Genomic DNA, 11,426 nt, shown 5'->3' on the forward strand with positions numbered 1-11,426 from the left:
TTACCAGGCATCATACTTTCAAGACATTATTTTATGTGACCCTATCCTAATCTACTCTATTTGAATGTTTGTGATAGGTACCATAACCATAGTAGAGATGATATCTCTGTTTCTGAGGGTGATTTAAATGGAGACTCACCTATTTCTACATGCCATGTGAGTGGTGGTGCAAGGAGGGTCCACACATGCCATTTCCCAGATCTTCTCCATTCCTGCTGCTCATCACTGTTTTCAGATATCACGGTTAAATCTGGTTCCAAAAGGCAGTCTTTGGCCCTGGCCGGTTGACTCAGTGGTAGAGCGTCGGCCTGGTGTGCAGGGGTCCCAGGTTTGATTCCGGCCAGGGCACACAGGAGAAGCGCCCATCTGCTTCTCCATCTTTCTCCCTCTCCTTCCTCTCTGTCTTTCTCTTCCCCTCCCTCAGCCATGGCTCCATTGGAGCAAAGTTTGCCCAGACACTGAGGATGACTCTGTGGCCTCTGCCTCAGGCACTAGAATGGCTCTGGTCACAACAGAGCAACACCCCCTGGTGGGCATGCCGGGTGGATCCCGGTCGGGCTCATGCAGGATTCTGTCTGGCTGCCTCCTCGTTTCTGGCTTTGGAAAAATACAAAAAGAAAAAAATGTAATGATTGAAAAAAATTAAGAAAAAAAAGGCAGTCTTTGATTACATATAACATTTATTTTTTTGCCAGTTTTTCTTTTCCTTTTGCTTTTTTGAGTGTGTGTTTTGAGTAATGTTGGGTCACTGAGTTATCTAAAAGAGGTGAGATTGACAGGAACAATTTGGCCTCACATCAATGCACACAGACTTTTGTGGAGTGGGAGGAGAAAGGGGTGCCCTGAGGACTACAGATGGGATCCAGACTGAATATAAAGACAGAGGTGTTGGAGATCAGAGCTACCATCAGGGAGAGTCACCCCAGAGACTGCAGCTGTTGTCCCTCCCAAGATGAAGCTGCTGCTGCTGTGTCTGGGGCTGACCCTGGTCTGTGCCCACAAGAAAGGACATCATGAAGTTGTGACAAGCAACTTCGATATGTCAAAGGTAGAGTCGGGGGAGCATAGGGAGTCTGACTTGGGGGTGGCTGTGGGGATACTGAAGCAAGGTGGCCTCACGGGACAGGAAGAGGCTTTGACATGTTATAGAAATGGGGTAGTTGCTGACTTTGGACTAAGAGTAACTGTACTATGTGGAAAGAGGACAACACTTGGGGACCAATATTTTTAGTAAACGGACAATGGAAAAAACCTTACACGTGATGTCAACTGACCTGAGTTCTCATGCCATCTTCACATCAGCACTCAAGAGTCCAGCCCATCAGGCGGGTTCACAGAGACGAGTGTCCATGAGGTTCCTTGTCTTCTCTTCTCCCCCAACCATTTTACTGATTTATTGCAGGTCTCGGGAGAGTGGTATACTGTCATGTTGGCCTCAGATGTGAGGAAAAAAGTAGAAGAAAATGGTAGCCTGAGGCTCTATGTGGAATCTATGCAAGAACTGGCCAATTCTTCTCTTCTTTTTGAATATCATAAAAAGTAAGTACAACATTTTATATTTGGGGTCATAGAACGGAAGATTTCATATGCTCTTGTAGATCTACACACATGCACACACACCACAACATATATACACATCACAGGCACAAACACATACATGCATGTGTACACTTACATGGTGACTCAGTATCCAAATTCTCAGTCCCTCATCCGGCACTCTTCCATGGCTCCATGACTTAAATCTTTTCTAGAATCAGAGAGAAGAACTGGGGAGAGGACTCAATTTAACTGGGACAACAGGAGGTGAGGGCGAGTTACTGGAACCAGACACGCGGGTTACAGGTGCAATGGAAGGGAGCTGGCCCCATCAATATCTCTTGGTCATCTGCTCATTCTCTTTTACAGGGAAAATGGAGAATGTGTTAAATTTACTATGATTTGTCCTCCAACTGAAACAAAAGGAGTATATAGTACTGTCTGTAAGTATAAATAAAAATAAATTTTTATAAATTCTACTTTAAATGACAAGAACTTTACCAAATCCCAATAAGATCATGATCTATTCTTTAAGTTAGAGGAGTGGATACTGTGAGACAGACTCTCAATAGTGCCCCAATAGGGATCTACCCGGAACCCCCCATTTGGGATTGATGCTTGAATCAACTGAGCTATCCTCAGTGCCTGAGGCTGATGCGCTAGGACCAAGTGAACCATCCTTACCTCCTGTTGCTGACACTCAGACCAATATAACCACTGGTCACAGGAAGGGAAGAGGGAAAGTAGGGGGAAAGAGAGAGAAATAGTAGTTGATGGTTGCTTCACATCTGTGTCTTGACCAGGGTTCCAACCAGGGATAGAGCTGATGTTCTATTCACTAAGGCAGCCGGGGAGATCCTTGATCCATTTATGATCAATGCTATTTAGGTAATATACATCAGATCATGTAATAGTTGATATCCTCAAGTTGGTAGAAACTTATGAGTAAAAGTGAATCTTTAGCATATAAAGTCATTAGAGTAAGATGACTGTTTGGTCATATTTAACACCTGCAACAAAAGTAAAAGGTCACAGATATACAGTATGTTTTCTGGATACATTTTATTCCCTGCTCACTCTCTGATGGTTTCTGTGGGTCACTGCCACAGCGCATTGCTTGCGTTAAGTGCTGGGTATATAATGTCATTGAAGTTTATGGACAAGACAGAGACACAGAGATGGCAGAGAAGTCTGAGGGTCATAGACAAGTTTCACAGAGGATAATAGAAGGTGAGTTGCAGCTGTGGTTGAATTATCTACCACTGGTCATCAATGTGCCACTGGTTTCCTTTCTCCCCTTCGAAGGTACCTGATGAAGCTTAGAGAGATGCAAAGGAGAACATTAGATATCACTAGACAAATCTGTGAATGAGAATGGGTAAAGAGTTTCACTTGCTTCTCATGGACAAAAATGTTCTGACCTGTGTCCTGTTTCTTCCACAGATGATGGATACAATCTATTTCAAATAGTTGAAACAGTCTATAATAAATATGCTGCTTTTTATGTGAGAAATTTCAAGAATGGTACAACGACCCAATTCATGAAGATTTTTGGTAGAGTATCTTCAAGTGGACACTTACCATGGAAGGGGGCTAGAAACAAAATATTCCTCCCATTCTTACCCTGGGACATATGTCCTCCTCTGAGGAGAGGTGCTCACCCAGGGGATAATCTCAGAGTAGGTGATGGACAGAGGAACCTCTCTTCATGCCCCAAATATATCCTAAAATGTCCATTTTAAGCCTGGTTATAGCTCATTCTTAACTTCTGCGTAAGTGCCAGCCACTGTCATCCATTTCCCATCCACTGACCCCATGACACCAGGATCCTCAATAGCCAACACACAAGATACAGCAGTTACTGTCACTGTTTCCACAGGACGAAAACCAGATCTGAGTCCAAATGTCAAGAAATGGTTTAAGAAAATTTGCGTAGAACGGGGAATTCCTAAGGAAAACGTACTGGATGTGACCCATGGCGGTAATTTTAACTCTCTCTGGTTTTCTCTTCATAAATTCCCATGATACTGAATAGAGGTATTTAAGAGAAGAAACAACCTCCAATCAGAACCCCCTGCCCTAACCTGAAAAATTCTTTGGTTTCTTGCTGTTAAGTAAATGGACTGGAGAGTGACTGTACTCTGTTCTGCCTCTGCAGATCGCTGCCTCTACAACCGAGGAAGCAATGGTGCCCAGGCCTCCAGGTGGGTGATGTCTGATGGAGAGGGGGTGTCCGAGGGATCGCTGCTTTCCAAAATCAATAGAGAGTGATGTCCAGAGATTGCAATAGACTTAATTTGGTCAGGAGGCTTGCTGGGTGAGTTTCAAATTGGAGTAGGGTTTTCTAGGTTTGGAACCCACACGTTCTATGAATTGTAGAGCAAGTGACCTAAGCAATTAAAAGGAAAAAAATGATGCCTGACCTGTGGTGGAGCAGTGGACAAAGTCTCAACCTGAAATGTTGAGGTAGCCATTTGAAACCCTGAGATTACATGGTCAAGGCATATATGAGAGTTGATGCTTCCTGCTCCTCCCCCATTCTCTCTCTCTCTCTCTCTCTCTCTCTCTTTCTCCTCACTAAAATAAAAAAAAATTTTTAAATAATACATGAGCATTAAAAGGAAAACACTAATGTATCCCTTACAGGGGCACTGTATGGATATCCTCCAAGTTAAATGGCCTTAGTTATTGATAATATCCTCAATATTGTTAAGGTTTAAAATTTGAAATAAAAAAAGAGTGCTAGGGTGTGAGTATAAAATTCAAATACATGTCAGTGTTTAATCCATCTTCCAAGCCCCAAAGCTGTGGTCTCACCCTCCAATTTGTGGCAATAATGTCTTCCTTTTATCTCTGCACATCCTGAACTTCTGATCTGGAAACAGACCGGTTCAACTTCCAGTTGTCCTCCACCAGGAGAATCTAGTCTGAATTCCCTCATCTGCTTCCTACCTCAGATGATTTACTTTGGGACTCTATTCAGATGATTTATGGGGAAATCTTAGCATCTATAGCTTTATACACTCAGCATTTAATAATAGGTATTTAGGGGTTTTGCCATTCCTCATCAATTTATCAAAAATTCCTCAAAACTTTTATGTGAAAGATGGCAGACACCAACGTTCGTTCCTTCATTGAATCCTCTCTTTTTTCATAGACTGAGTTTAGGGAAAGGTAGGATGGGATCAGTCAAAGAAAAGAGAAATCATTGATGCAATTCCCACCTTTCTCGTATTCTCTCTTGTAACAAGTTACTGTTCAGATTAGAGTTTATTTCTTCATATTTTTTCACTGTAATAGAAATTCTCTTTGTCTCACTGGAACCCAGAAAGTGCTTCATGAGTGTCTTTGTTCTCTCTGTCATCTGCTTTTTTAGTGCTGTGTGAATCCATCCTAAGCTGGGAGCCAAGATCTTCATTTCACAGTCTCCATGTCAATTTATGACAAGGTGTGTGAGCTGGTTTTCATCACTGTCATCTATGAAGGTTTTAACCTTGAATCTTCAAGATTTTCCTTAATTGTCTAGAAAGTTTAATCAACATGCTAAGAATCATATATTTTCTTCAAATTTCCAACTTGTTTTGCCAGACCCAAGAGAACTCTGCCATGAATAAGACGTTCTTCTACCTGTCAATAAACTATTATTCTTGCAGTCATGTGATTGTCTCTGTGTATATGAGCGACAAGGGGCTGACAAAGTGATTGCAAGGCTTCCATGGACCTGTTCCTAAATATTCCCATTATTCCTCAGAGTATTTCCTGAATTTCACATTCTTCTTTTTCTGCAGTAATTCTCTGTCCTTGTGAGTGTTAGTTGCCCTTGAAATTGCCTATTTCTTAGTGACAGTATATAAAAACTTTGAGACTTGCCCCACACATTGCATTCTCTGGGGATTCTCTTTCTCAATGGAGAGTGAGAGTTAGATGCCGTTGAGGCTGAGGCAACTTGCCATGTGTCAGGACCTGTCTCCACATGCCCATTTCTCTCCATTGCCCATTTCTGACAGTCGATGTCTCATGCTTTCAGAATACCTACTTCAACCACTGCAGTTATCTGTTGGAAATATGTTTAATGAGAGCCCACAAAATGTGAGCCCTTGCACTCCTCAGTGACCTGTACTGAGTGCCATCAGGAGGCATCAAGGGGGATGAAGTTTCTTACCTCTTATTTTAGGAGCCTATGGGCTTTGAAGAAAACAAAGTTAGAGTTCTTCCTCAACTTTAATTCTTTCTTTAAATCAGATGATTAAAAACAATGTTGGGCCTGGTTGGTTGGTTCAGCGGTAGAACGACAGCCCAGCATGTGATAGTTCCGGGTTTGATTCCCAGTCAAGGCACATAAGAGAGGTACCCAACTGCTTCTTCACCCTTCCCCTTCTTCTTTCTCTTTGTTTTTCTTTTCCCCTTTCACATGAAGGGCTCCATAGGAGCAAAGTTGGCCCAGTTGCTGAGGGCAACTCAAAGACTCCACTTCAGGCACTAGAATGGTGCTGGTTACAGCAGAGCAATGCCCCAAATGGGCAGAGCATTGCCCCCTGGTGGGCATGCCAGGTGGATCCTGGTTGGGCACATGAGAGAGTCTGTCTGACTGCCTCCTGAATTCTAACCTCGAGGAAAAGAAAAAAGCAGTATCAGTGCCCTGGCCGGTGGTTCAGTAGATTAAGCATCATCCTAGTTCACCGTGGTCAAAGATACGATCCCTGGTCAGGGCAGGTTGTAGAAGCAGTCAATATCTACACAAGGAATGGAACATCCAAGCTTAACAATCAATTGATACTTCTTTCTTCTCTCTCTCAAGCCCTATCTCTCTTCAAAATCAATCAAAGCAAACAAAAAAACACTGAGTGTCAAAGTCACACTTCCATGCAGAATCAGAAGTACATAAAGTGGGAGTAGTCATGTATGAAGATTGACAGAGTTATCATGAGCATAAGGTTAATGACAGAAGACGTTCTATGTATCTGATGCTCTTTATCTTACTCTGCCTCCATGTCAGAACAATAAGTTAGCTTCAGGCTTATTTCTTCTGAATAATGCACTTGACATGGTTTACTGACAAGTGGCAAAAGCCTATTTAGAAAGCAAACCAGTCATGCTGTGACCTGTCATTTTAAATGTTGCCATAAAAGAAACAGACAGAATATCCCCCAAAAAAATATGTACTAGGAAATCCAAAACAACAACACATTAAAATAATAATATATAATGATCAAGTGAATTTCATTCTAGGAGCACAGAGATGGTTCAATATTCATAAATAGATCAATATAATATACCACATCAACAAAACAAAGAACAGAAATTATGTGATTCTATTAATAGAAGCTGAAAAGTATTTGATAAGATACAACATTCCTTTATGTTTAAAGCACTCAATAAAATCAGAATAGAAGGAAAGTACCTCAACATAATAAAGGTCATATATGACAAGCCATTAGCTTATATTATACTAAATGCTGAAAATATGAAGGCTTTTTCTTAAAATCAGGAGCAAGACATGGTTTCCTATTCTCTCCATTCTTATTCAACAAAGTTCTGCAAGTTTTAGCCATAGTAAGCAGGCCATAAAAAGAAATAAACAGCATCCATATCAGGGAAGAAGAAATAAAAGCATCACTTTTTGCAGATGACATGATCCTGTATTATAGAAACCCCAGACTCCAACAATAAACTATTAGAAAAATAACCAACACAGTAAAGTCTCAAGATACAAAATCAATATATAAAAGTCTATTGCTTTTCTATATACAAATATTTAACTTCAAAAAATAAATTCAGAGAAACAATTCCTCTTATGATTGTAATAAAAAAATAAAATACCTAAGAGAAAAGTTAAGAAAGGATGTGAAGGACCTGTATACAGAAAACCACAAAGCATTTTTGAAAGAAATTGAAAAAGAAACAATGAAATGGATAAATATTCCAATGTTCATGGATTAGAAGAATCAACATAGATTAATGGCCATATTCCCCAAAGCAATATACAAATTTAATGCAAACTCCATCAAAATCCCAATGTCATTTTTTAAAGAAAAAGAACAAAATATCATAGGTTAATATAGAACCACAAAAATCCCCAAATAGCCTGACCTGTAGTGGCACAGTGGATAAAGCATCAACCTGGGTTGCTGAGGTTGTAATTGTGAAACCCTGGGCTTGTCTGAATATGGCACATATGGGAGTAGATGCTTTCAGCTCCTCTCCCTGTTTCTCTCTCCTCTCTCTATAACAAAAATGAATAAATAAATTCTAAAAAAAATTCCCCAAATAACAAAAGAAATATTGAAGAAAAAGAATAAAGCTGGAGGTATCACTCTACCTGACTTCAAATTATACTAAAGAGCCACAATAATAAAAACAGCATGGTATTGATAGAAACACAGATATATAGACCAATAGCACAGAATAGAAAACCCAGAAAATAAATCTCATATATATAAAAAAAATCACTTTCAATAACAGGACCAAATACACACAATGAAGAAAAAAAAAGCCTCTTCAATAAATGGTGCTTGGAAAATCAGAACAACACATGCAAAAGAATGAAACTTGACTAGAGTTTATTCCGTGCACAAAAATTTATTCAAAATAAATGAAAGACCTAAATATATGATTTGAATCAATAAATTACACAGAAGAAAACACAGGTAGAAACTCATGGAACTTGGCAGTAGAGAACAATTTATGAATTTGATCCCAAAGGCAAGGGAAGTAAAGGCAAAAATAAATGAGCGGGACTATATTAAACTGAAAAGTTTTGCACAGCAAAAGAAACTGACAACAAAACAAATAGGCAGCCAACTAAATGAAAGATGATATCTGCAAACAACAACTCTGAATAGGGATTAATATCCAAAATATATAAAGAACTCCCAAAGCTCAGCAACAAACAAGCAAACAATTCAATGAAAAAATGGGGAGAGTACCTGAACAAACACTTTCTCCAAGAAAACATACAAATGGCCAAGAGATATAGGAAAAGATGCTCATCTTCATTTCTTATTTGAGAAATGCAAATCAAAATTACAGTGAGAAGGGACCTGAAGATAGCAGTGGAGTAGGCAGACACACAGACTTCCAGTTCACACCACTGAACTTGATTATAAAATAATTTATGAACAATCAGCGTGAAAAACCAAATCTGGACTACAAGAACAAGCTGTCAAAAACCAAAAAGCAAAAAAGAAGACACAACAAACCTGGTAAAGAGTGCCTTAAACTCCCCTGCTTACAGGAACGAGGGGAGGGGAAGTTGAGGCTGAGAGCCCAGAAGGGATCTCCCTCCAAGAAAAAGAGCAGTAAATACTGCTCACAGCCACTTTCCTGGCAACCAGGAAATGAGGGTAATTGAAAGGGCCAGCTTGCCTGGCCTGTGGTGGCGCAGTGGATAAAGCGTAGACCTGGAAATGCTGAGGTCACCGGTTCGAAACCCTGGGCTTGCCTGGTCAGGGCACATATGGGAGTTAATGCTTCCAGCTCCTCCCCCTGTCTCTCTCTCCTCTCTCTGTCTCTCTCTCTCCTCTCTAAAATGAATAAATAAAATAAAAATTAAAAAAACAAAAGAAAGGGCCAGCTTATGTTCCAAAAAGAAAGGGGACAGAGAAAGACAGATGGTGAGGGGCAGAGGCATGCAGGGGACACCCTGAAAAGCTGACTTATTCGATGCTGGAGGGGGCCATAACTGGTGGAGGGACTGATTCTTCCACAAAAGAGAATACAAAGTGCTTCCAGTTCACAGATCTCCAGACATCTCTCCAATTCCAATCAACACAACAAGACACAGCTGGAAACAAGAAGTGGGAAGGAGGGGCAGTAACTCAGGTCTCCATGGAGATCAGAAATACAACTCTCCCAACTGAAGCTGAGAAAGCAACCTGCTCCAGAGAGATGAACTGGCAGAGGTCAGGTTACTCCCACCGCATTCCTGGATACAGTTTCAAATAAGCCCCCTGCTGAGATAAGGAAACAACACAATCACTTGTTAAAAAAACAAACAAATCAAGACTTCAAAGTGGCCCAAATCTGAAAGTGGATTACAAGTAATAGCTGATGCCAACCCAAGAAGATCTAGAAATAACACAATTGAAAACTGGAGGCAGACAACACTAAGCCTAGACTTAACCAGCTCTACAAACAAAACACCCAAACACACAGATATAATGAGAAGACGGAGAAGTGCAATCCAAATAAAACCACAAGAAAACATCCAGGAAATGAACTGAGTGATATGGAAATAACCAAACTTCCGGATGCAAAGTTCAAAATAATGATTGTAAGGATGCTTAGGGATCTTACAACAACAATGGATAATCATTAAAAACACATAAATAAAGAAATAGCATAGAAAAAAGGATATTGAAATATTAAAAAAGAATCAGTTGGAGATGACAAATATAATATCAGGAATGAAGACCACAATGGAAGGAAATAAAGACAGGATGGATAGAGCTGAGGATAAAATCAACAACTTGGGAGACAACTGGAATGAAGGTATGAAAGCAGAGAAGAAAAAAGAAATGAGATTCAAAAAGTTTGAGGAAATTCTTAGAGAGCTCTGTGACAAAATGAAGAGAAATAACATCCGCATCATAGGGGTTCCTGAAGAAGAAGAGAAAGAACAAGGGATAGAGACTTTGTTCAATCATATCATAGCTGAAAACTTCCCTAAATTAATGCAGGAGAAACTCTCTCAAGTTCAAGAAGCACAGAGAACTTTATTAAAGAGAAACCCAAAGAAATCTACACCAAGACACATCATAATTAAAATACCAAAGCTAAGTGATAAATGAAAACATTAAAAGATGCAAGAGAAAAAACAGCTATCACCTACAAAGGATCCCCCATAAGTATGACATCCGACTTCTCAACAAAAACACTTGAGGCCAGAAGGAAATGGTAAGATATATTCAAAGTAATGCAGAACAAGAACCTACAACCAAGACTACTTTATCCAGCAAGGCTGTTATTTAAAATCGAATGAGAAATAAAAAGCTTCCCAGACCAAAACAAAAAAAAATGCAAGGAATTCATTACAACCAAAGCAATGCCACAGGAAATATTAAGAGGCATGGTGTAAACAGATCAAAGCGAAAAAAGAATATAGCAAAAGAGGAATACAGCTTTAACGAATAAAATGGCAATAAACCACTACATATCAATAATAACCTTAAATGTAAATGGATTAAATGATCCAATCAAAAGACATAGGGTAGCTGTATGGATGAGAAAACAGGACCCGTACATATGCTTTCTACAAGAGACACAACTTAAACAAAAGATGCACATAGACTGAAGGTAAAAGGATGGAAAAAAACATTTCATGCAAATGGAAATGAAACAAAAGCTGGAGTAGCAATACTTATATTCAGACAAAATGGAATTTAAAACAAGAAATATAGTAAGAGATAAAGAAGGCCACTACATAATGATAAAGGGAGCCATCCAAAATGAAGATATAACTATTATTAATATTTACACACCTAATATAGGAGTACCTAAATATAGAAAACAGACTTTGATGGATACAAAGGGTGAGATCAACAGCAATACTATAATAATAGGGGATTTTAATACCCCACTAACATTTCTAGATAGATCCTCAAGAAAGAAAATTAACAAAGAATCAGCAGACGTAAAGGACACACTAGATAAACATGATTTAATAGATATCTTCAGAACCTTTTACCCTAAAGCAGCAGAATGTACATTCTTTTCAAGTGCTCATGATACATTCTCTAGGATACACCACGTGTTAGGGCAAAAAAGTGGTATCAACAAATTTAAGAAGATTGAAATCATATCGAGCTCTTTCACAAATCACAATGGCATGAAACAAGAAATGAACCACAACAGAAAAGCTCAAAAATTCTCAAACACATGGAAACTAAATA

The 11,426-nt window shown here is 39.4% G+C and overlaps 1 protein-coding gene across 1 annotated transcript; it reads left to right on the forward strand.

The window, feature by feature from the left end:
- Positions 1 to 952: 952 nt before the first annotated feature.
- On the forward strand, positions 953 to 3,807 carry LOC136322180 (lipocalin Can f 6.0101-like). Its single transcript, XM_066254331.1, has 6 exons — positions 953 to 1,048; positions 1,403 to 1,539; positions 1,906 to 1,979; positions 2,980 to 3,090; positions 3,416 to 3,517; positions 3,695 to 3,807. Exons 1-6 carry the CDS (start codon positions 953 to 955, stop codon positions 3,805 to 3,807), a joined length of 633 nt encoding a protein of 210 aa, XP_066110428.1.
- Positions 3,808 to 11,426: the final 7,619 nt, after the last annotated feature.

This window comes from Saccopteryx bilineata, chromosome 2 (genome assembly GCF_036850765.1).
Source record: "Saccopteryx bilineata isolate mSacBil1 chromosome 2, mSacBil1_pri_phased_curated, whole genome shotgun sequence".
In the NCBI taxonomy this organism is placed as follows: Eukaryota; Metazoa; Chordata; class Mammalia; order Chiroptera; family Emballonuridae; genus Saccopteryx; species Saccopteryx bilineata.